At 38.7% G+C, this 27,539-nt stretch overlaps 1 protein-coding gene across 1 annotated transcript; it reads right to left on the bottom strand.

The window, feature by feature from the left end:
* Positions 1-15,086: 15,086 nt before the first annotated feature.
* On the bottom strand, positions 15,087-23,888 carry LOC118789510 (integral membrane protein GPR180-like). Its single transcript, XM_036545974.1, has 9 exons — positions 23,709-23,888; positions 21,898-22,038; positions 18,725-18,925; positions 18,206-18,386; positions 17,693-17,742; positions 17,271-17,428; positions 16,524-16,715; positions 15,815-15,892; positions 15,087-15,701 (listed from the first exon to the last, which is right to left on the bottom strand). Exons 1-9 carry the CDS (start codon positions 23,845-23,847, stop codon positions 15,549-15,551), a joined length of 1,293 nt encoding a protein of 430 aa, XP_036401867.1. The 5' UTR covers positions 23,848-23,888; the 3' UTR covers positions 15,087-15,548.
* Positions 23,889-27,539: the final 3,651 nt, after the last annotated feature.

Raw genomic sequence — 27,539 nt, 5'->3', positions numbered from 1 at the left:
TGGTTATGTAAATTAAAACAATACAAAGATAGTATAGTTGTTTACAGGAGGAAAGTCTTCATAACCAACTGCTGCCCCAGACAGAGCCTTTTCAACGCAGGTCCTTGAATTCAGCTGCAATTTGTTCCCAGAACTGATTGAATTCTGAATGAACTCCTCCACGTTGCTAATAGAAGGCATTCTTTTAGATACAGCTGAATGCAGACAAATTTACCTCAAATAAGACACTCATGAACTTTAATCTGACATTTGTTAAGGGTTCCAATTAGCGTTAATATGTTGTCTGTGCTTTTCAGAACGTTGAGCTGCAAAAAATACAGACTCTCAACATACATATAATTGATACTCCAATCAAGTATTTTTTCAAATGAAATTGGATGTATTCCGAAATCAGGGATGCTAGTGCTCTCTCCATGATATTAGAAGTTATACAGTTCTTTTTTTCTAAAACAAGTGCCCTTTTTGGATGATTGTTCATCTGTCAGTTAAAGAATGATAAAATATAATAAGGAAGGGGACAATTCCATCAAACCATTAAGTGGTTTAGCACAAGTTTTCTTGAATGCATTTCTTCTTTTTTAATATTTGAATTTGATTCCCATCTGAAAGGAAAAGGTTTTGTGAGTGATGAAGTACCACTCAGCTGGCAATTTGGTTTTGAAAGTCAGTGCTTTGCACTTCCCTTCTCCTCCACTGTCATTGTTTTAACCAGAGTTGCCTGCAAAATCTCATAAACTCTACCTTTCTGGGCATTGCACACTAAGGTTATGTTCTGAAATATATTTCCTAATAAAGGCATTACGTTTCATACAATATAAACACCACTTAAGATTTAACAGCGAGGAGCAATCCAGAGATCCTTCAGTTGATAACTGAAACAATAACAAGCTTGACTTTCATGATTGAAATGAGACCGTATGTCAGAGTATCTTAATGATCACTTTGCACACATCTGGGAGGCAGGACAGTTAAGCAGTGAGTTTAAGATTCCAGTTTTGACATTTTTTGTGGGTCAGCTCGTGATGGCTTTCCAGTTCTTAAACAGGATCGACTGAGCCATGATCAGCAATGAAATACTCAGTCAATCTTACAGCCATGGTCGTTGTCCTATACTTCAAATAATGAATTTACAGGAGTGCTTATTTTCTTGTATTTGGCTGCTGAAAAATTTGAAAAAGAATTTTGTAAGAAACAACAACAAAAAGTAAGACTTGCTTAAATTCAGGCCTTGACCTATGTCCATGTGTTTTTGGAGCAAAGTGAGATCTATGGGAATGGCAGGTTTATGTGTGAAGAACCTCAAAGTCCTTGACGTCTCCAGTTCATTTTAGGCTAATCAAAGTGTGAAAAACCTCTCCTGGAGCAATCTCGCCAACGTGGGGCTGTGCCAAGAATGTTTATGACCGCCATGTACTGTATTACCTGTAAATTCAAAAAAAGGACCTGATATATTTTTTTAATTCTTTATGCTCCCAGGAGGGAAAAAAATAAATTATCTTGCATTGCACCTTTTCCAAAACACCTTGACGTATCAAATCAGAGCTTTAAAACCATATATGTCTGTTTGCCCAAGGTCATCAGGAGAAATGAGAAGGTCTGTATATATTCACACAAACATCCCAGATTCTCTGAAGTCTTCTGCTACTTTTAAGGCGAACTAAGTTTGTTTGTTGGCACCCGACGCAGTTGAAGTGTGTTTTACTCTCTGCTGCGTTAAGTGAAAGCTGTTTGCCCTCAGATTAGTGCCTACTACCTTAAAAAAGACAAATGTCACATTGATGGTGACATTAGATACAAAAATGTGGCATGTCTATTAAAATACATAACATTGTACACTCACATGTCTGTCATGTTTAACGTAGTTTTGTTTGTTGTCTTACCCGTTTCAATTGATTATCATGCACATATATAAAGAAAAAAAAAGATTCTGAATAGACTTGGTAAGTTTTCCTCCTGACCAATAAAAAAAACAGACACTGAGTTAAAATTCAGCACACAAAGTAGATAGCCTTACACTCCTGATGTGACCAGCTCAGACAGTGGTAAACACACTCTCTGATTTCTAATATATTTACAACCTAACAAAAAGAAAAGATAAAAATATTAATTAGATTTCAAACTTTAAAGATAATGACACAAAAATTTTGTGTCATTCCTCTACATAATACCATCTCTCTACCGCTAGACATGTTTATAACTGCACTAAATGTTTTATCCTTGGGACTTTTTACATTTACAGAATTTCTGTATTCATTAACTATGATTTTATCTTTTGGAAAACATAATATAGAGTGGTTATTGAAGAATATGGACATGGCTTTTGTAGATCTTGATCTTCCTGACCTAAAATACCCTGTAATGCTCTGTTGGCCATTGTCCTTAAAGAGCACATCACTGAATCATAGCAGTACTAATCCTTCACATCAGATGAAACCCCAGAAGTATTATATTTAATAGACTACACATTACATTCATGCTTGACAAACCAGAATTGACAAAGGTGAAACTTGAAGGTTAAAATAAAACTCTTTTTTTCTTGAGGCTGATTCTAGAGGCTGAAATTTTTTACTAGTGAACTCGGTATTCCAGCAATTATGTTCCTTATGACTTCTTACATCCTCAGCATAATATTTCTCTTCAAGGCCTGGATTCTGGATCTTTGCATGATCATCTATGAATGATCATAATAGGCCCACAACGCAGTTCTGAGGGGTGTAGGTACAACAACAACTAGAAACTAGTAATCTTTGACATTTGGTTTAACTTCTGAAAAGTTGAGAACCATAATCTTACATTCATTCAGGGAACACACTGATTGACAAAAAACTCAAATGAGTATCTTTAAATGAAACTGGGGATTTGACTGAAAGTTAAGGAAGGACAGCCAACAAAAGAATTGTGTGGTTTCCAAGTTGAATTAATTAATGAAGTTTTGCTTTAACTACCCATTCTATTGAATATATAGCAATGGTTGATTGCGTTGTTATGAGATGGAAATTTTCAAATAGTAGATAAATATACAGTTTCATCTCAGTTTTTTCTCTGTCTGTCTTAAAAGTGATCGCTAACCGATACTTAATTGTTCTGCTATTGTTGGTGCCGACACCTTGTGTTAAGGACGAGGAATATATGGAGACAACAAGAAGGCACAAAGCACAATTATAACACAATTATATAATTACAATTGACAATTGAATTGAAATTGGGGTTGTAATTTAGTTTGCTAAATTAGGCTATTTATTCATTTGCTTAAGCATTCACTTTTCCCTGAAGTGGACAAAGTAAAGTGTGGTTTATGGTAAATTACTGGACGAACCCATCAAGAAATTAAAATTAAATGGAAATGAAGGTGCATCACTTTAAAGAAACTCGCATCTGCCATGACATTTCTTGTTCCAGCTCCAAAATGTCCTCTGGCAGAGATTGTCAGCCTGCATATTAAATTCCCAGGTTTTTAGGGCAAAACATATCTATCAGAAATAGAAATAATGAATTTGAAGAGCTGATGCCCTGAAGAACAGTCACAAAGAATTATATCCTTCTATAAGACGGGGCACAGGCAAAGATAAGTACCTGGGAGTTGGCACACACTTGGCTACATGTGTCTATCAATAAAGCAGATTACTGTGCTGCTTATTACACCAGAGATGTGGGGTGCTCAAGATTGCACCTTTAATTGAGAAAGGAATGAAATACACGTATTTGGGACTCCACTTAAAATAAGTGAGATGTAATGCTCTTTTTTCTTTCTCCCAGCATTTATTAAATGAAAAAAAAGAAACTTGCCTATGTTAATTCAAATGCTTGGTTTATTTCAACAGGATTATTATATGCAAAGCCTTATTTGGGATTCACTCAATGCATTGTGGTATCATTGTTTTGTATTCCAATTCTGTGTACTTTCTTAAATTAAAAACAGCAGCAAAATAGACCATGGCCAAATGATATGTTTCTCCCCTGCTAATCCCTGGATAGTTAAACCAGCCTATACTTTTTAGAGGGTAAACTTTACATCTGCGGTTTACACAGCTTCACTGAAAATCAAATTATTATTTAAAGCTAAATATGAAACTTATGTTTAAGATATGTTCCAGATATGCACAGATGATAATCATTGATTTCTGTTCTGTCTGAATTGCTTGCAGCTGTTCTTGACATTGAGAAATCACAATTTTTCACTTCCAGAATGCAGGTAGACAACACCTGGACAGAAGCTAAACCATTTACTAGTCCTAAATCAAAAGGTAATTTGAAATATAACATTGAAATTCTAGAGTTTTAAAATGAGGTTAGAAAAATAAGTAAAAATTCTTATGTAAGAGTGTTTGAATTTAACTATGTGATAGAGATAGAGTAACCCACTTTCTTAGTATGGTAATGGTGGAAATACAGGGGTCCTTGTCACAAGCTGACTCACTTGAACTCAAGTCAACACTTTTAAATGAACAATGGTTTCTATGGACATAATTGCAATTTATACACAAATTTCCCATTGTGTTTGTCTTGTGATTTGGATTAGTATGGATTTATGTGGAAGTGCTCTGTGTTTTGAAAATTTTTTATCTTATTTTATCTTTGGTATATCAGCATGTATGTATGAGGATGTATGACTCTTCAAATCAAAAATGACCAAAATAGCATTGCTGGGAAATTATGCCAAACCAGATACCTTACACAGGAGTAAAATTTGCCAGTGTGATACACTGTCATACTCTATCTGTGCTTGTTGGTGAGTCAATCTGTTTCATTTCTTCCGGGACTGACAATGACAGATAAGCTCTGCTGGCTTCTTCCTTGTGTGTGCATGATCCACGGCATCTAAAGACCTTGTCAAATACCTGTCTGCATTTCTGACAATTTGTGTCACAAAGGTTTATGTCATGTAGCCTTAACCTCTTGTTTCAGTACAGAGGGTGAAAGCGGAGGCATATGAGATTTTTCCAGTGGCAAAGTCAGTGATGGGCAGTTCTTCGGGTGGTATAATCCAGCTACACTGCCTCTGGAGAGACTGCAGGGTGGAAACGATCAGTGTGGCAAAGGTCGCTGGCGTGATTCATTTCTCGGACTCTGAGGAGCTGTAGCGCGTTTGATACTGATTCAAGGCCAGGTCTAGAGAACAGAAATGATGATCTAAGTTGAGTCATGTGGAAATGCATTTCTTCAACTGTGCTTTAGTAATGGGATCTTTAGTGGAACAGCAGGTTTCAATTGTACCTCTTCTTGATTATTTGTATTTGTTGGAAACACATTTCTTGGAGACACAACAGGACTGTGTGATATTTATTCACCAACCAATTAAAAATGCATAAAGAATTGAATCTTTAAAAAATGCATAAACTTGAGGAAAGTAATTAGACAGGATGTACAAATGTAAAGTGCTGTTGAGACACAGGAAATGAGGACTTCTGTCAGGCTGAGTTCACTCATATAATTTATTGCGTTTATGTGTATTTTTTGAAATTTTGACATTATCACAACATCTTTATAACCACTTCAGTCTGATCTCTAAATGAACAAATATTTCTCATGTTTACACTAGTGTGACTTGATCAGATGTAATTTAACAAAACTTGTAATTCCACATTTATTAATCCTCAAACAAATGTTTCCTCCTGTGGCTCAATTCACAATGATTACTTAAGGGTTTGTTGTGTTTTCTTAAATGTTTCCAGTTTGTTTTGCAAAGGCAGTTCCTCATTTTCATGCTGCTTGTCACCCCAGTAAATCAAGTATTACAGGGTTATAAAGATGTTTAAATTTTATATATGTAGCTCCTTCTTAGTGATTACCAACATGCACATAGCTCTATGTTTATGCCTACACTCAACATAATCCATACCCCCTACAACCCCCCATAAAAGAAAAATGTTTTTTTGAACAGAGCGCAGACTAGATGTAGGGTCTACATATAGCAGCCTCCATCCACTTCTGCTGTAAGCTGTACTGGGAACAAATCCTGAAACATGGGTTTATTGACATTTCTGAATTGCTGGACAGCTCCGGGGCTGATATTTAAAACATAACATCACCAGCCGCACCACTCTGAAAGAGAAGAGAAGAGAGTGAGGGGATTTGGCAAAACCCGAAATTCAAGTTCCAACCCGAAGTTGCAGCCCTTTTCTTCCCCCGTAACCTGCTTTCTTGAGCCCGGGGCCCATGGCGACAGTGTATCCCTTACAGAGAGAGGATTGCCGCTGCATTTACACAGCGTGGTTAATGAGAGATCAAAACCGGGGAAGCGTGTTGAACATAAGGCTTTCTGGTAAAAATAATGAGCGAGCGATTGATCCGTACCAAAAAAAAAAAAAAAAAGCGGTTATCTGAGTTAATACCGAAGGCATATTAAAGCCCATGCCAAATGTGTCCTGGCATGCAAAGCCAGCGCTAAGAGGCTCCAAAACTTGTCATCACATTAGCTCATGGTCAAGGAGTACATCCCAACGCTTTCATAATCTGCTTTCTTGCACAATTAGTCTACTATAATAAAGTGGGTGTCAGACGCCTGAAAAGGGGGAACCACTGCAACACAAAGTGGATCTTTTAATCATTCTAGAAAAGGCTTTTTTTGTTTGTTTCTCCACAGATTTTCCCAGGAATTTTTCATATACTAAGACTGAATGTTCTGACATTAAACCGTGGGGTTATTATGCTAGGCTGGCTATTGTGTTCTGATCAGGTCAGACAAAGAGAACTGACAGGGAATTGGTAGACAGACACTGGGTCTGGGTCTGTTGCATGGTGAGAAAATCTTGAGGTGATAATGATATGGGATCAGTCAGTAGACCTTTTCAGCTAGGAGAAATCAGATTAGGGTGCAACAGAAAGTTCTTGAAATGAACTAAAAGATGGACTGAGCCTAGTTTTATACCGATAAAGGAGGAAAAATCTAAGATGAGAGGGGAAAACAGAAAAGAGGGATGTAACAGAGAAGGGGGCGAAAAGAATTGGGGGAATTTGAGAGTGCTCCTTGCGAGGAAAAAGAGGCAAAAAAAAAAAAAAACATTGACAACCCCCGGTTCCATTCTTCTGCTCTTCCTGTTCTGTGCTCTCTGCCTCGCAGCTCGGCGGGCTAAGCTGGGAACTGTAATGTCATTAAATTGCAAATGCTTTTTTTTTCATTTCCGACACACACTGTTTACTTATCTGGCAAAAACATATGTTGGAAGGAATCCGTTAAATTGTGCCCATTGCCTTGGGTGAAAGTGCAATAGAAACGTGCCCGCTGAGCTCCTTCTGCCTTCTCCTTTTAGCTCTTCGCCTTATCTACAAGGCTGCTTAGCGGCAAACTGGCGAGTTCAATGAAAAACCGAGATACAGCGCGAGATTAGCAGAGAACAGTGAGGGGAGAAATGCTCGGAGAGAGGGTCATCCCATTGCAAATGATTCCGGCCCTCTCCATCTGCATAAATGACTATTTTTAAGGTACCTCCATAGTCTGTATATTTTTCTCACTCTGCCACACATTTAATTTCACGCCCGGTGTTCTGAATATGCTTAAATTCATATCTCTGATGCACCTTTAAGCCAGAGGAAAGAGGAGGGTGTGTGTGTGTGCGCGAGGGGAGGGGGAGCAAAATTAAAGATAAAATGATGTGATTTGCACTACAAGTCTATTACTTTGTAGAATTTACATATAGTTTACCTCTGCAGTTCCAACACTTTCTTCTCCCTCCCCATCATATTGGTATTTGGATTGGAATAAACATTTATAAATCTTTGTAGAGGCTGTTTGCAGTGCTATTGGAAAGTTTGAAGGTGCACTTTTCTCAGACATCTTCCTGCTTTCTGGAGGCTTGCAGCAGGCGCTCCTGCCCTGGAGGTTTATTTTATCCTTCAGGTTGGTCCTACGATAGCTATATTGTGCCATTTAATCCTCGCAACACTCTCTTACGACACAGACGGAAGAACTAACTCGCAGCCAGGGCTGGAATGTAAAAACTGATATTGGCACGGACAGACTATTCTCTAATTTCTATGGCCACCAGCCTCTTGCTTATCATGCGGGCAAGAAGACTGGCATACCATTGGCAGCGCCATCTCTGTGCACAGATGCATGTCAGATAAAAGAAATGATCATATTCTGCCGCGTCCTCATCATCGTTTAGGATAGCCGGTGATGAATGCGATTTGTGAATTTTAAGAGAAGGTTAAATGGTAACAGAGAAAAACCCCTTTGTATGTGGTTTGAAAAGTCCTGGCATTCAGATCCATTTCTGTGGGTGAGTGGGCTGTTTAGGGTTGGAGGTGTAACTCGGTGTAATTAACTAAATTAACACCCTCGAAACATCATATGACATCTTTAATACACACACCTAAGCCTGACGTGAAAAGTAATGTCCATTCTGTAGGCACCAATGCCCTGCTGTTATGTGAAGTGTACAATCAAAATGTACGTTATACATGTACAGTATGTAGATGTATAATAAGTATGCACTGAGTCTGTAAAGTAGCCACAGATTAAGAAATGTATCACATTAAAAGAATGAATTATCTGAACAGCTAGCAGCTGGGTATGTAAAAGTGGTATATTGTTTCAGTCTTAAGATGTTATCACACATACGTTCATTTACTCACATATATTTCATTAATTATATACTAAGCAGACAACCGCCTTCAGTGCAAATGACACAGAGGATATTTTGTGAATCAGTTTACACAAATAGATCTTTAATGAAGCAGTTCAGTCTCATTGCTCCAGCATATTCAAACAGGATTTGAACTGTCACAGGCTGTACCTGACGATGTCCATTCTCTCTTCATTTTCTGACTCTCTAAGCATGATATATGGGGTGTGTGTTACACAAGCAGTAATTTTTGTTCTCTAACCCCATAATTCCAGAGGAGATAAAGACCTGTGTGCTTTTGAATGGCAGACAATGGACTTTTGCTCATCACACATTTATTTTTCAATAAAATACACCTTCTCTGTGTGTGATTCCAGTCCTATCATGTACAGCAGTATTTCTCAAACCTGGTCCTATGGATCTACCATGTCCTATGGTTTTCATTTCATCGTAGCTTAGCATCTTAATTATGTTTGACGAATGTGTTGGCTGACTTTTTTTTTATCTGGATTTAACCTAAAGTATTAACTGGTAATTATTTGTTACAAATATGTATTCTATGAAATGTGTTTGCTCTGCCAGAGAATTACCATTAAAATGGTTTCTAGTAGATACCAGGCTGTTAATGATAAAGAAATAACTGAGATAATGGCTAGTAATGAATTTCTTTCATTGAATAAGGCAGTCTTTGTTTCACTGTGGTCCAGTCTCAGTGTGTTTATGACATTGATAACTATACCAGCATTAACTGTTTTAGCATTCAAAATCCTAATTTACAACAAGAGAGAAGCTGGAAAGTGAGAACCAACATGAGAGTAAGAGTCAATGAAAACATCCTAAAAAAAGGGTCTTTCTTAGTTGTACTGTCTTTCTTATTTTGCTTTTTGAAATGAAAACTATTATTTTCCTTCAGTGAGCTTGTGAGGGGGAGCTGAAAAAAGTACGCATTTCATTTTTTGAGCATGTGCACTGGCTTGCTCGTCCTATAAACACATGTCTGGATAACATTAGCTTCCCCAGAGCGTGGCTCATTACATGGATGCAAAATACAGAGTAACAATCACACTGAACTATAGCAGTACCAGAGCTCTGGAGTAAAGTAATGTACATATATGCAAGGAAACATTTACTAGAGTTACTGCATACTCGCTATGATTAAATAGACAATGCTTTTCCATGCAACTAAGAAAGAAAGAAAAAAAAAAAACTAACAAACTCAGAGCAGAAGTATTGAACATGGCTATGTCTGAACAGCAGTCCACACAACATGTTGATTTATGCTGTCTTCAAACAGTGCACATTGTTAATATCCATTTGTAGCATCATCACCTGGTTATTAAGGTACTGTTGAAGAAATTGCCAGTGTTATTTATGTTCATTTGTGGTCCTTAAAATTAATAATACAGTTTTAAAAATATATTTTATTAGCTTAGCGGAGACAGTTATACTGAAGGGGCACGTATTAACAAAAAATATATTGAACACACAACTTTGGATGAACTCAAAGATGCTATAACAAGTAAGTTGTAATAGATTAAATGTAGACATCTGAATTAAATATCAGTTTTCCTGTAACAGCTTTATCATACCTAATTTACTGAGATCTTGGCCACAGTGAAAAGCAGCACACACAATGGGTCCACAGGACCATGTTTGAGAAGTACTGATCTGCAGCCCAACGCTCTCTTGACACATTGTGGATGTTTTTGTGTGAAAAGCTCCAACTGCAAAAAAAACTGATCTCTTCCCCAAGCCATGAGTACTTGAAGGATTTGAATGCTGTAAATAGCTCTTACAAGGTTTACCCCCGCAGCACTTTGTAACTTATCGGGGCTGCCTTGTGCCTTCGGTAATGCAAGCATTATGCTGAAATGTAAATCACTAAGCTGCCAGAGAAGTGGGCGGGAATCACTGTGAAGGAAGAACGAACGGTCTATCTAACACAACGCTGATTTAGGTAGCCAAAAAAGAGTTTTATTGCAGAACCCAGGAGAACAAGAAGATATTTTATCAAGATGCCCTCATTGTTTTTTAATGTTTGTTTAATTCCCCTAAATGTTATGCGACTACCTGAGCAACAGAGACAGGGTGCAGACTTGCTCATGGATGCGCTAGTATCACATGGACCAGCAATGCACCGTACATCTCAAATCCATGCAAACTTAACTTTTATGTATTCCAAATGTGCAAAGCCCTAAGGTCTTTCATCTATGTCTCATCACTCTTTGTAATGATACTGGGGACAGATTATTAATGAGAAATTAACTGGTAATTAACTTGTTAACTACTCTACTAAAGACACTTCAGTCTGAATGATTTAACTTGTGTCAGAGGCTAGATAAAGATTAATAATAGAAAAACATATAGTATGTAGTTTAGAGTCATGCCATGGGAATGTATTACTGCTGAAAGTATTTCTGATTTTAAAACCCCTCAAGGGATTGGTCTGAGGAATACTATATGCCTAATTTATGATATATAATTATGTCCTGATTTAGTTACTTTCAAGCTAATAAGTATGTTGGTGTAATCCACTTATGTCCTTTTATGTCCTTATGCCATGTGATATTAATATATGACTTTAATGGCATGTAAATACTACCATAAGAGCATGTTAATGTCTGTACAGTATTCCTCAAAATAAGCAAAATGTTCTAAATGTAGCAAGGGACAAAATCAAATAAATGAACAGCACGACTACATATCCAATGAAAAGGTATAAGGATCTGAAAGCTTGTACAGTATTCCTCAAAATAAGCAAAATTTGCTAAACCTAGCAAGGGACAAAATCAAATAAATGAACAGCATGATACAAATTCATTGAAAAGGTATCAGGATCTGAAAGCTGTATAGGCACGATTTTGGCTATGCTGTTGATAATTAAGTAGGCAGAGGACACGAGGAACAACACTACCCAATGCTTGTCCAACTACTTGTCTGTTTTTGTAGCTGGTTAATACATTCAGACTTTCTAAGGACAACTGAAACAACTTTCCAGGCATGCAAATGTGGATTCAAACTAAACTAAACTAAACTCCTTTGGGGATTATCATGTAGGAAGTTTTTTGTAGTTAAATGCAACTGCACCTGTCTATGTCAGGAGTTTTGCACAGTTCTCATACATTGACTCTTCAGACTCGAGTCCAGAAACACTGATAGAAACATAACCAGTGACGCAGCAAGAAAGATAGTAAAGTTTGTGACTTGTCACTACTTGGCCATAGTTTGAGACAGCTGATCCTGTTTTAGATGTCATATCAGGACTTAAAATGAAAAGGGAAGATTATCTATAGTTTAACCTTATTCGAAAAAAATGTACATTGTTTAACTGCTTTGAGACAAGAAGATGTGCAGACATTTTCAGCAGTTATGACTGAAGGGATATCATCAGCTAACTACTGATGACAGTCCCGCTGACGTTGATAGCTGTGGAAACATTGTGAACAGCCAAAGTATGTACCTTAATAAATAGTTAAAAAGTTAATAAATGGGACACACAATGGCACATTATAATAATAATAATAATAAGTCATTTTAACACTGAAACCAATGGTGAGTGTCAAACAGCCTTGAAAAAATGAAGCTTGGGATATTGACTGAGATGGTATTAAGCAGGTGTATTTGTATTGGAAATATCAGTTTTTCAGTGACAAGTTCAAAAAACACGTTAAGTAACTATATGATGAGCAGTGTACATATTCATTACATTTCATTATGGTGAAAATAGAAAATATCTGCAAGTCAGAGCGTGTGTTGACCTTCAGTGATAACTTAAGGTATTTTTCATGCACTTGAAGTGACAAGACAAGATCAGAAGATAATATCATTAGGATCTTTATCAAGGGAACAATAAATAAACATTTAATCCTAATTTCCAACAAATATTTAGAATAATCTGAAATGTAATTGTGTAGATTAGGTCTGCAGGATTTTCCATTTCCATTCTCACATCCTTAGATGAAACATTAGTTTTAATTTGATATTGATATTTTGCAGATTTTGCTGTGTATACGGAGTGGATCTTCATTCATTTAAACTTCATTTCCATGGTTGTGCTTCAGGTGTAAATCGCTGGTCCATACCTTTGCTATTTTATGCCGGATTTCAGAAAGCATCGCACAGGCATCCTCGGTGGGCTTGTCAGTCATGCACCAGTACTGGAGCTAATGGCTGTGAAGTGATGTGGTACAAACTGAGCCATACAATGAACAACATTGCCCTCTAGACACCACAATGTGCACTGCGGTTCTCTTCCAATTCAACATCTCACCCCACTTAGCATCTCACTTTTCAAATCATCAGTCAACTGTCATCTGTTTTCACATAATCACTAATTTCTTACTGTTAATTTCAAAGTAATTATTTCACATCAATGTAAGAAATTCACTGCTGACAGTTCAATGGATGTTTGATCATAGTCAGCCTTGGAAATGGATGGAAATAGTTTTACTGTGATGCAAGGCAGTCTAGTACAGTAGACATCCTGAAGAAATGCAGGTATATATCTTTGAAATATCCAGCATGACTTGTCTGAGATAAGGATGGATATTCTACACCGAAAGACACTAAGTAGATGCTGAATTGCTTATAATCCATTTAATATGTCACCATATGAAGCAAATTAACACAAATGACTAATCACAACAGTATGCATGATCTTATGTTTATTTACAACTAAGAGCAATGCATTTGAACAAACCTATATAAAGCATGCATAACGTAACCTTGACAAAACTTTTCATTTGAAATAATAAATAAAAATACTTATTCTTCATACGGCACAAAAATCTTATATTTGGAAAGAAAGATGATGATAATAGCACCAGTCGAAATGATTGTCCATATATTATACAACCTCTTTATACCGTACAGGCACTTAAGATTTTATAGCAAGCTTAGCACATTGTAACACATAGCACACTGTACAGTTATAACAAAACGTGACCTTTTAAATAAAACATCAGATTTAGTATTCAAGTTTTATCCATACTGTATATAACAAAACTAACAATTATAGCAATGTTTTTTTTTTTGCTTTTTTCCATGCATCCTTTAATGCAGCAAATTATTCATACTGAAAAAAAATTAATCATGGTATAAAAGAGGTCCATATATATTGTTACAATTCTTCCAAACAGGATCATCATGGCTCATTTGCTGCTGTAATTATATATGTTCCCCTGTGGCATTACTTAAGCTGCAGTCTTCACACAGAAGAGTATTAAATAAAATATTGGTCCATTACTCAGACACCATGATACTGCAACCACTGAGCCGAGCAAACCCGTATATCTACAGACATAATACACATGGACATGCACTTGGACATAACACGGATTGCACTTTGGTCTGCTCATGTTGTGGAAACTGTTACCCTTTATCACTGAGAAGCTAAGATCACTGTATTAGCTTTGAACCAGACTGTTGGAAAACAAGCTGCAAATAATATAAGAAGAAAATGAAGCATAATGAAAATGTACTGCATACTTTCTTTGACCACAGAAAAAAGACAGACATTCATTAACTGACTCTTGTTCTTTGCCATTCCCATACTGGTAGAAAATTGTTAGTATACATAGAAAATATTTGAGGAAATAACATCATTTCATTGCCCTAAAAGCATAGAAAATGAACATAAACTTGAATAAGTTTCAGAGAAACAAGCCTTTGGCTAATTTGTTAATATATAGTTTTTTGTGTCAGGTTTTTCTTTATTTTTCTTTCCTAGATATTGGATATGGTATTATAATTCTGTTGTACTGGCAAAATCTGCACATAGCAAATATTAATATGTGTACTAGGCTTTAATGTATATTTCTGATAATCACAGGTGAGTGTGCTGTGCTGTGGTTGGGCCTTGACAGAATGAGAGAAGCCAGGACTGACACATCACACAAGTTTTGAAATTGGGAAATTGTACTGTGGGTTACCACCTCAAGCATCAAATTCAGAGACATACACTGCCACCCAGTGGTCACTGCTGTTGGCACGTAAGGTTATGAAGCACTTTGCAGAACCATAACGAAAATGACCCCTCATACGTTTTAAATGTAAGGATTGTTCCTTACCTTTTCTATCAATCTTCATAGAACAGCCTTTTTTATGAAGCTGTAAAATAAGATAACTTGGCATTGTATTATGCTCCTGTGTTACTTTTGTGTGTACGGTACCAGCTGCTTTTTGCTGTGGCTCTAAAGGAAACACTAACATCTTACAGAAAAAAGCTGGTTCTTCTGCAGATTCCAGTATAAATGAATGGTTCTTTCTCAATGGCTGTGAAACCCTGCTCAGGAACTTAGAAGTTGCCTGAAATCCACTGGGAGCTTTTTAAGGTGTGAAAAAGAGCAATCATCATTGCTCGTAGTACCCAACACACCACACAGCACATCTCAGGTGTTAAGCTGAGGTACATTTTCAACCAGCGCACACCAAATGTCAAAAAAATTAATGGCAAAATTGAAAAATTTTAATGTTGCACAAGAATAATCTGTGATCACGAAATATTCAGCAGTGTGGCTTTAATTAAAGGATTTCCACTTTATGTTTGGCCTTGACCTGTATTCGATTTAACAAAACCAAAACAAGCTTTTGTGCTCCACATAAATCTGACCTAACATTTTCTGCACACACTAATTTCAGGAGTCACATACGTGGAGTTCCACTTTTTATGTGCTGTATAAATCACATGCGTCAGTCCTCGCAACTGTACAGCAGTCTGTAACCTTGTTCCAACATTTGAGCAGGGAACACTTCTACCAGGGTAGGTCCAACTGGACATCCATTTCATTTCCAGCAGCAAATGTTCCAACACATTTTTTTCGTCAGGTGCATGTGCAAATATTCCTTAGTTGTGCATGTTTTTGGCCCAGGCATGCACCCTCCTCTCCAGCACCCTGGCCTGGAGCTTCCCACTCTTTAGGCAACGTCTCACTTTGCCCCAAGTGCAGGTGCCACAGTGAACCTGCCCCCTTGTGGGGCTTAAAGTCAATAGCGATTTCTGGGCCCTCTGGACATTGTTAGTGGTAGTGTCACGGAGGACAATGACGACACCTCCCAGTACAGACTCCGTGACAGGAAAAGCCTGTACAGAACGACCACAGATATGGACTGGCAGAGGATCACACCGATGGTGATGACCTGCCATTGAAAAGAGCACAAAACATAGTTATGAGGAGACAGAAAGACAGCTGTCCATCTGCCTATTGGATACCCTCCACTTGCAGATATGCGACAGATGTCTTTAAGATTACCTTCTCTCTCTGATGCTCACTGAAAGCCACCGACAGGAGCACAAGGATAGGATGGCACAGGAACCACAAGAAACAGCCCTAAAACAGCCCAAAGCACCATTAGAGACATGGTCAGCTAAACACTGATCCAGGTAAGTACAGGCAAACCGCAATCACTTATTTCATTTCAAACAGACAGAAAACAGGCTTGTTTGTTAGTGTCCTAATTCTCTTATAAGAACACTTACTCAAGAGTCCTCACTAAAAAATGGAGAACATGACCAGTGGGTAACTGCTGTGAGAGCACACAACAGTGTTGCATGACAGGAATGGGACTGCAGATAGCGCACAATGTAACACCAGGTGAACCAGCTGTCCATGAAAGAGGCCGAATCCCATCAATGCAGATGACAAAATGAAAGCTCAGTGGCCTTGATGGCTTGCGAGGTCACCTACTACTTAAGATTTGTTGTCACAGCCCAACAGCAGAACCTTTCTCTTAGTTATAGCTAGTATAAAATTTAAAATAATAAAATTTATGTGCTGCTTTTAATGTGGTATGTTATAAGTGAAAGCAAAGGACATTAAAACATGCAAAGGTGTCTCCTATTTTGTACGAAAACTGGACCAAAAGAAAACCAGTGTACTCTGGTTGCACATTAGGCTGCATATTAACTAAATTCTAGAGCCCTTAACCCAAACCCAAGGGCAGAATACAACAGTGGGTTACCTTTGCAAAGCTCATGTAGAAGTCTCTTTTGAGGGCGCTCCTCTCAGTTGTGATGATCTGGTAGAGGATCGATGCGAGGAGCAGGGCCAGAATGATGCGCAGGGTGATGAGAAGGACACCTGCCATGCTGCGGTGGGCATGGTAACTGTGGTGTTCTGCATCCTCAAACTGCTCCCAGACCAACAGCGCCCCCTGCAGACAGAATTACAGATGTAATCAACAGCTGACATGTGGATGTGTGGAGGATATATTAGGAACACTCCCACAGACAATAATCTGATTTTTGAATAGAATGAACTGTGAAACATTTTTAACACTATTCCTGCTATTAAGATTTATTTATATGCTGATGCAGTTTGGCTACTGCAGCGTAGATTTTTACATTATCCATTTATACAATTGAACATTTAGTGAAGCCATCTGGATTAAGTAGCTTGTTCAAGTGTACAGCACCATCCCTCCCAGAAGCTGAACCTTTAACTCTCTAAATGAATGCCAAACTACACCCAATACACATGTCACTGGTGCCACATATAGTATGTCCCTTGAATCTATAATTGGGTCAGGGATGGCCAATGAATCTTTGCCAAATGGCCCCAATTGTCCTCTGTAACAGAAACCATATTTAACTGCTGATATAGTGTTGCATCTAATCTTGCATCACATCCTTGCCCAGTTCACCTGTGAGCATTTACAGCCTGGGCTATACATAAAACTACTGAGAAAGTAAAGCAGGCTGGGTCTGACCTGGGTGGCCACCCCTCCCAGGGCGAGGGCAGTGGAGGCAGGTGACGTGTCCCACTGCAGCGGCTTGACCTGGGACTTCCGGCTTCTGTTCAAGGTCCAGCCCATACATAGACTCAGGAGCATGTATAGCATCTGGATCTGGGACACCATGTCACAGACTGTGTGGGTCACCAAGACAAACACAAAGAAAACAACCAAAAAGGTGTCACCATCACACTCAAATTCCTGATATTTCTCTACTGGGAACTACTGTTCCCAGTTGAGAGATAGACAGTCGGCAGTGACACAAAGGCATGGAATGACAGGAATTATTCTTAAGCAAGGGCTTTCCTTTCATCATGTACCAAATGCTATGGAGTAGCTGAGCTGCACTGTGTTCTTCAGACTTATGTTATGATGCAAGATGAAAGGCTGAGACTCACATTCTGCCAAACTGCCCATCAAAGGACAGCCAATTCCATCCCTTGAGTATCTGAAAAATAAGTGTGGAAGTTCAGCAGTAACTCGTCAAACGGAAAGGGGGACTAGAACAGAGGAAACAGCAGTGAAATCTTTATAGGTACATACATATACATGCCAAAGTGCCAAGGATCTATCTATTCAACCTAACCCAAATGTGCTCAGCCCTTAACTCAGAATAAAACATTAAAACCATTAGTTCTGCAGTCTGAAATTACCTAAAAATTACAATTACAAAACATAACCCCCAAACATTTAAACTGTAGGGTAAAGTTCACACTGATTAAACTAAATTAAGTTTAGATGTGACATCTTTCAGTAATCATGGAAATTTTTCTCATATCAAGAATGAAGACTACAGTGCTGTAGTACTAATGTTACTGGTGTTGTAACCGTATCACATACAGTGAGTGTACAAAGAGAGGATCTATAAGGAGGAACTGACAGAGCAGTGCTGTGACCCGCCGGTAACCCACCTTGCAAGGTGGATGTAGTTGAAGAGTGCTGATCCAGCCTGCAGCAGGAGGGCGGAGGACAGCACCTTCAGCACCGTGTGCATGGGCCCGCCCTTGTGCAGTGCCTGCCACAGCGGCTGGCCGTAGATACAGGCGGCCACAAAGTACGCCAGGATCAGCAGGAAATAGAAGCTGTGCAGACCTGGCAGAGCAGAAGGACATGAATCCTGCAGTGGAGCTCAGTGGTAAACTCTGTGCATTTCACATTGTTGCAGACAATATAATGACAGAATGTTTATCATTAAGGCAACTGTGCACTCAGTGTTCCTACCTGGTCTGGCTACGGCATTTTGGTTGCCATTTAAACTTCTGAATGAGGAAGCTTGTGTGATGGAGCTGACGTTTCAGCAATGCACACCCTCCGATTTTAAGTAGACTGTCCACAGAGTATCTTTGACATAGCCTTCTCCATGCCAGCGTGCTGCATGTGAAAGCATGCTCCTGCTGATGGCTTAACGACAAGCGCACAGGTCGCCTCACCTGCCTCTTCGGCGCTGAAGTGGTCCAGTGGGTTTCCAGCGGCGTCAGGGTTGAACAGGGTTATCTGAAATCGGATGTCTTTCGGAACCCCGTCGATGTCGCCCTCCTGGCAGGTGTAGCGGTCGGCGTATATCACGTGCCACCTCCGCGGGAAGGGCTGGTGAGGGATGGTCTGGTTGTGCTCCTCAGAACTCAGAGTAACTGGGAAATACAAGCCATGTTTGCATCTTTTCGGGTTATGTCTTGTACGCCTTGGTCAGATCTCATCAAGAGTGGTCAAAGCTTTTCAGTGCTGAGGAACTCAGTTTAAGCGCATTTTTCTTCAAAAGCAATTTTTGCCTTGTATGCCTTGGGCCACACTGATTTCACACAGCAGCTCCCTGAAACATAAAGAGACCACTGCAGAACGGTCATTTTCCTTAACTTTGTTAATGAGAAGGTACAAGAATGCTAATTCAACACTTAACATAGCAGTAAATCTTATAATTGTTAAGTAGAATTATGCCAGCCAAACAGTGAATGCAATAGGCAACAGAAAACTGGTGGTGTTTACACAAGGTCTATGTGCTAAGGTTAACAGATAAGATTGCCTGTGTATCCTGAATGAAACTCACTGGAATGCTTGATTGCATCAAGCATGGCATTGATGCTTGATAGCTGATGATTTAGCACGAGAAGTCTTTTTAGTGAGGGCTGCCTAATCAAGCGAGACCTGAGAGCCAAAAGCCTATCTATCAGGTAAGCCTGAGCACCTAGCATCTATTGCCTCTATCTTAGCTTTTGGAAAAAGGGGATCACCCATGCATTTTTCTGTATGTGCAGTCAGATTGTCCAGTATAACTCTCTTCCTACTCGTCTCAGAGAATAGCAAAAAAATCTATGGTACCATACTGCCTTCTTAAACAGCAAGGCAGCATTTGTCATAAAATAAATAAATAAATTTAAATTAGCTCATGTACTTGAAGACCATTCAATAAAGATACCCAATAAGGTAAAGGCAATAGTAATGCATTCCTTTCACAGGAAAATTTAACCCCTGTTGCACAAAAACTGTGAACACAATAGGATTTAAATGATAAAGTCATTAAGAAAATTGATGCCTTTTGCCATCAACATGGGATATTGATCACATTATAAAATGAGCATCAGTTTCATATGTAGTAACCCTTTGAAATGATGTTGAGGAAGATGAGAATTCTTATTTTCTGCACACAAGACTGGATTTGTGCTTCCAATTCTGAAAACATGTCCATGGAGGCCCCTGTCTAGGACTCTGGACAAAAACAAGGGCCCTCTGTTTCTGAGACAAAGGAGGACAACACTGCATACATATGCTATGCTAGTGCAATTAGCAGCTCAGAAGGGTAAACGATATATTTATTTTCATAACTGGTAAATAATCTCTCACTCACTCACTCAGCACTCAAGTTTGAACTGAATCAGGTTCAGCATTTTTGGATGTCAGGTTTTGAATGCACCGCTGTCTAAATTCTTGGCAAAAACCTTTTAAAAGAATGCCATATACACAAAAGAAATTAATGTCTTTAAGGCTACCAAACACATCAAGCCTGAATGGAGGAAAAAATACTTATTTAGACAGGAAGAATTTATTTTTGCCCTCCATTTTCCCCAAAAGGACTGTTCCTTTTGTTGAACTGTTGAGCTGAATTTTCCCATTTTTATTTGTTTACTTTTAGAGACTTTATTCACAAATTTGTCCACTGTTTTCCCAACAAAGACAGACTGTTTTGTGCTTGTTGAGTGGCTTGTAACTGTCACTATCTCAGGACTCCTTAGCAATTTTGGAGCAAGATGGTGCCACCCACTAGTCTACAGTGAAGTAGGAAAAATATGTACCTAGCCATAGCTACAGAGCCTGTGCATTTTTAAAAATAATTTTTATTATTATTTTGGACTTTGGGCTTTAACCCTCTCATATCTGGCTTAAAATGTGCTGCATACAGTACACATTGACTCTCCCTATTTCTGTGAGCTCAATAGCACCCCCATGATAAACATTCAAGTATTGTGTGAACCTATCATGAGAAATGAGCAGCTCAGAATGATGAGGAGTTAGAAAAATCAAGTGTTCTTTAATGGTGTATGATCAGACTACACAAGATGAAAATACTGACATGCATTCTCCATTTACATTGCAATGTGTCTTCCTTGCACTTATTTGGTATTAAACAGAGTGAATCAAATGCAAACAATAAGACAGGGAAATTCTTATATGTAGCTAATATAAGAAAGGTCCCATTATGATGTAATATTAATTATGCACAGCCTCTGATGTAATACAAATGAATCATTTACAGCTACATGGATTGCAAGTAAAATGCACAGTTTAAAAACATAGTTTAAGGCAGAATCTGAAATATAATTACTGGGAGAAAAGGCACCACTTCCACCAGTCATGCAGAGAATCCAAAAAAAGATAGAGGACAGGTTCCCTAAGGCATGGCCAGTGACACGCCCAGCATAATCTGTGGCTGAGCATACATTGCCTTAATTTCCTGATCGTCTGAAATGTTATCTTATAATTGTATTTCCTGACTCATGAAATAGCCTCTCATTGTCATATCAGTTATACTTATTCATAATGATGACAAGCTACATTGTGAGTGTTTCAGACAACTGGCTTGAAGCTTTGGACAAGTAGAAGATGCTTTCCCCTTGTCACAAGACCGAAATCAAGATCCTATGGCAAACATTGCTACACAAAAAAATCATTGTTTTACTCAATAAGAGGATAGATTGACATGACAGCCCCCAGTCCCTTCCACCTATATTCCAAGGAACACAATGACAGGGCAAAACTAAATGTGTTTTCATACTTTCCTTATTATGATTAAAAATCTCCTTGCTATTGATCTGTTGATAATCCATGTCTTAACAGAGAGAGACACAGATCTAATCTACTGCTCTGCTTCTCAAGTTAGCAGCAATGAGAATTTAACAGCTAAGAGAATTTAATTCAGGTCTGCTCTCATCTTTGATCCTTTATAGATGCTTAGTTATGCAGTCTAGCCCTGGGAGATTCCAAGGCTGAGTGTAAACTTCAAGACAGTCATGCGCCTCTCTCAAGCATTTTGCAAGTGTTGAGTAGGTTTCAGACAGAGTGGCATTTGGCATGATGACCCGCATTTCATCCAAGCCAGCATGGGACTCACCAGAAAGCTGAGCTGCAGAGAGGTACTCCAGACAGCTTAGGTTGTCTGAACCCTCTAGCGTCTGGAAGAGCAGTAGCTTGGCCTCTTTCTGCATCGCTGTGGACACATCATCCAGTTTGTAGACCATCAGGGCATTCTTCCCTGGTAAACAGACACAGGAGGTCTTAGATTAGTGGGCAATTACCATGCACAGATGCTGCAACACAGTGAAGATCAAATAATGAGAACCACACAGACTAACAATGTTCTTTCAAACATGGGTAGTTTACACCCCCCATCACACCACATACAACTCAAGATTTCTCTTAAGTATTAAAGGTAATTAAGTTGTCATGAGTGTTGAGATAAAGAGGTGCTCTCTTGTGTTGAGGACACAAGAAAGCACCACAGCGATTACCAATAAGCAAAGACTGTACTAAAAAATGTGACATGGCCTCATTTCACAGTCAGCATACAAAATACTGCACATATCTCCTAGATGGCTGAGTAGCACCACCCTCTGTTTCATTAGAGAAAGTTTTTTTTGTTTTAAATCCACTCTCCTCAGTCAAGAATTATAAAATCAGCTGAGAGGAAACTGTTGGTACAAAACTGATTGCAACGAATACATTTAAACATCAGAATTATTTCACTGGTCTACGTTTTATCAGAAAATAACTAATGGTAACTGAGCAAGCTTCAGAGTCAGATACAACCCACTGCTTATCTATTCTGTTAAACCCATGTCATGGCCAGAATAATATAAAAGAGCTAACATACCTGTTAAGAAGGCACTGTACCTGGGAGAAACAACACCTCCTACCAGTATGAGCTGCGGTTTCTGCAGTACCTAATCATATAAGCAGTGGGTCTGGAATGTGTTATTATGTCTATGTTTTTATCTAATCTGTGCGCTGAAAATAGTTTTACCAACAAAAAAAAAAAATCTAAATACCCCAATGCATTTAAGAGAAATGAACAGAACAATGTGCAGTTGTCAGTGAACTGAACTGAACTGGAGAACAATATATGAAGTACTATGAAGTGCAGAAACTCATTCATTGAAAATGTAACCTTGTATCCCTAGAGGACACAGCTTCCAATAAAATATGTACTGAGCTTAGGCACAGTATGGGTTAAATTAGACAGTAACATAAACTCTTAAATGAAACTCTACATTCTACTCATAGAAGATGGTGACGACTGTTTGTGTCAGTGAAAGGTGATGTGAAAAACTCTCAACCGTGAACACTAAACATGCAATCTCCAGTAACAAATGATCATGTTACAAAGATGAGACACTTTTTCGAGCGGTTGCCAAAAGTCAATATATGGTCGAAAAACAGAACCAAAGGGTATTCGACGGAAACGTTGAACATTAGCTCATTCAATCAGGCTGATGATAGCATCTAAAGATTCCACTTTTAGGTCCTTAAAGTACAGCGTTCATTGCAGCAGCTTGCTAGTTACCCAACCTGCTGGGTAACTAGAAAGATGCCTCCCTAATTTATCTTCCTGCGGGGCACACCTATACGGACAGCCACATAGCGTACTATTTTTCACATACAAATGTATGTTTTAAATTATTCACGCTACTATATACATGAGAACTTGAGACAATCTAAACATTGGATGCTAGGCACGTTAGCTTACCATCTAATCTTAGCATGTTTAGCTACTGTTAACTGACATGTTAGGTTATTACTTTCTTAAACGCTGTCTGGGTGGCAAGATAGTGTCACCTTGTATTCATAAAGAAGACAACCTCTTACTAACATCTCGGTCTTATGGTATGCTACCTATACAGATAGGTAAATAGTCCATACTCTTACCATGAAACAGGAATCTCGTTATGTACTGTCCATTGTTTTCCCTTGCAGCATCGCTTTTGAAAAGTCCTGATACAGTTTTACCGCTTGTCACGGGAACATTACATAAGTACACGATGAACGGCACCATTAATGCAAACATTGTTCTTTTAAATTTGTGTACGTTTGCTTCTTTGTAGCAACTCCTCGTGAATATGTGGCATTGAATGGGATATGCACATACAGTCTCTCTTCCCCTGCACAGTTTGATTGACTCGTGGATTATCCAATCACTTAGCACCTTTCTCGACCTGTCAAATTATTAAGCCAATAAGAAATGAAGAAAAAGAAGCTAAAATTGGCCAACGCATGCTGCATGTTCATACGTGTCACCACTGCCGTAAACTAAAAAGGCTGTCGTGAAGATTTTAACTATTAAGGGGATGTTTTGGCGCAGTGGGTACGTTGTACGCTAGCCAGGTATGTATGTCCAGGGTTACCCACCTCAGCCAGTTAAAAAGTAAAAACTTGATTCACATTCAATTACTATAACCAGAAAATACCGGCCAAGGAAGCTAAGGAAGTCATCTGAATTGAACAGTTAAGGTTTCATTTTCAATTTTGGAGTATTCTACGCACAGAACAGGTCCAGGTGTGTGGGTTTGTTAGCAATGGGAGTTGACTTTATTGGATAACTGTACTGAACTGATCGGAAATTAATGATCGGACAGTCCCGACGAGGTCCGTACAGGCTGGAATTAACCTATTATTTTGCGAATGTACTGTGGGTAGTCTCCTTCTGAGTCGCGTTTGAAAAGATTATTTTAGCCGGGAGAGAGGTAAATTGTAAAAACTTAAAGTAATACGTACTGATTGATGTATATACACACCTCCTAGTAAATTTACAAATATAAACGTAGTCACTCGGTGTCAAGAGCTCACCATACCATTTTAACATGGGACTAACCTACGCGCCAGTCTATTTGTCAGTGGAGGCTGTTTTAACCAATCGGCTATTAAGCATTAAGGAAGAACCAGCCACATGCAGTTGAATGGGGGTAATAATTTGCTGTGGAATTATAATAAACCAAAGCCGAGAAAGTACACCAGACTGCTACTTTATAGGGTAACAGTTTTGTCTGTTAGTTTAGTGACAGCCTTATAGCCTTCCTTGAGGTTAGCTGGCAGTTCGCTGTGATGCAATGTTTCGGTTAACATTAGCAGGTAGCCAATTCACTTGCAAAGTATTAATAAATAAGGTGGAGACTCGTGAATTTATATCAACGCTTGGCAGTGAAGTAATGAATTAGCTATGAACTAACTAGCTACTACTAACATAGCTATTGATTGTTATTATTATTTATTTACATGCACTGTTCATGGTGTATGTGGCATGTGTTTTGTTTGCTGTTGTCTCTCTTAAAACAAGACAAAAGCATCGACAATCATAGGCAGTCTCTACAGCACATACCACGTCTAGACTGCAACACTGTGCACGTTTGGTTTTTAATCTATCAAAGCAAACATTTGATTAGCCAGCCAGCTATTTTCACCTTTTGGTAAGTGTTGATTTTGCTACCTTTTGGGTTTCAGTTGCAAACAAATGATCCTTGCTGTCAGGGTGGACAATCTTATAATCAACACTCATACCATTGCTGCGTTATAAGGCATTTCAGACTATCACAGTGATTATAATGATAGAACATTGGAATGGCTATAAATGATACAAAGAACACCCTCACCATGAATGTGAGTTTTGTATCTCAACCACCAATAACATCCTTCACATTTAAGCACTGCATCATCATATTCAGCTATTTCTACTGATTGAGATGAAAATCTACTGTTGAAAATTTGTACCATTTTACTGCTGCACTCTCTTTCCACTTGTCTGATACCCTTGCAGTCCATGTGTACTTATAGTAGCCTGAGTGATTTTTTTGTGTGTCATTTGTCTTTGTAACTGTAGTCATCATCTTCCAAGAAATTGTGTGTTGTGTCTACAGTGCTTTGTGTGCTGGATGAATCATACAGGAAAAAAAAGAAATCTATCAAGGACATACATGTCAACTTTCTGCACATTCTTCAACAAACCGGAAGCTTCAGAAATTCATATGTAGAGAGGCTCTGTGTATCAGACACAAGATAAACCTAACATTTATATAAGGGTCCTATGGCGTCAGTTTCAAGGTCCACGAGTCTGGGGTGGAGCCTGGTGATCCAGTTGGGAAAGCAAGATCTTAGTGGGACTGGGAGCTGTCTCTGTGTGGATGGGAGACCTTTATGTGCAGAGCTCAAGGCTTCTCTTACTCCCTCTACTGGTTAGTCAGCTCTACTAACTGTGCCGCCAGTCCCACTTGCTCCTGCAGCTTTGACTTCAGATGCTGCTTGTAGATCTCCAGGTCAGCAAACTCTTTGTCCTGCATCTGAGAGACAGGACAAAGACAGACATTCCACTGATAATTTAACAACAGCTCTGCTATTCGTGACACAAAGCTGTCAACTGAGCTGTTAAATCTGTGTAACCAAAATGATAGGGAAAGGGAAACATGGTATTCTTTCCTAAAGCGCACACAAATATTTCAGAGGACTTTACAGTAATAGCCCATATAAGTCTTTGAAAAAGCAGTAACCACATTACAAGACTGAATAAAAGTCTTTTCAAGCACATGGGACTACAGGGTATGTGTCCCTTTTATTGAGACGCGGGGCTTTGTCTCTATAAAAGTCTGTATGGCTGAATGGCAGTAAGAGCTCACAGTACCTGGCCTTCGTCTGGTAACCTCTCTGCCCTTTTCATGCTAGGAAACCAGCATCAATCTCCGGATGTTGTGCTCTGCCCTTGGAACATCATGCCCCTGAGGAAAATAAAAATGAAAAAAAAAATCTTATACACTGCTCTGAAGGCTCTTTGAAGAAATAGTGCTCCATATATGCAATCATCTATTATCTTCTGGTGCTGTAGTTCCTGGGGAAAAAATTATGTTCTTCATAGAGTAACTAAGGAGCTCATACTCTATAGCCACCTGGATAATATCTGATATCTTTTTGAATCCTGTTTAGATTTTTCTGCTCCTCATTGTCTGAGAAAAACTACCATCACTTTAACTTCATGGCTTTTAATAAGAACTGTAGCCTGTCCTATTCAGAGTACCTCATAACTGTACCTCTTGATTTTTAAAACCCTGCTTATCCAGGTGATCAGCAATTTCATTTCCTTGCACCCTTACATGCATTGGAACCCATAAAAACATTATATTAATCTAGCTCCTTCCCAGAGAACACAGGAAGTGAAATACAGCTGCTATGAGATCTTGTCAACAAGAAGTCAACCTGGAAGCTCTCAAGAGCTGATAAAGATTCAGAACAAAACACTACCGGATTATGTCATAGATTTTGGCACTAACACAGTCACCAGCAATTCCAGAGGTATGAGACATGAGTAATAGCTTTGTGACAAATGGGTTGACAGAAGAGATCCTTCAATATGGATCGTTTTCAGTGTCTCAGTGTCTCTCCCATAAATATGCATTAACTCCAAGGATAAGGCTAAAGCTATGGGAGCAGCACTTTATCAGCCATTAATGTTACCGGGCCAGCTACACTGTGTCCTCCATTTGGTGTATTCCCAGCAGTCTAAGCAGAACCATTTTGGCTAGATGTCTGTCATTATGCCCTTGTTAGACTGACCCAAAACAAAACTTCAACTTTCTGGGATGTGAAGTCATTTCTTCCAGCTCAAAGCTTTAAATACTGTACTGTGTTGTCCCAGAGCAACTGTCAGAGCTTGTGACAATACAAGAATAGACATATTTAGCAGTGTTTCTGTCACTGAGCTGTGTCATACACTAAAAC

The sequence above is a fragment of the Megalops cyprinoides genome, chromosome 14, assembly GCF_013368585.1.
Source record: "Megalops cyprinoides isolate fMegCyp1 chromosome 14, fMegCyp1.pri, whole genome shotgun sequence".
Classification (NCBI taxonomy): domain Eukaryota; kingdom Metazoa; phylum Chordata; class Actinopteri; order Elopiformes; family Megalopidae; genus Megalops; species Megalops cyprinoides.
This window is presented reverse-complemented; position numbering and strand designations above follow the sequence as displayed.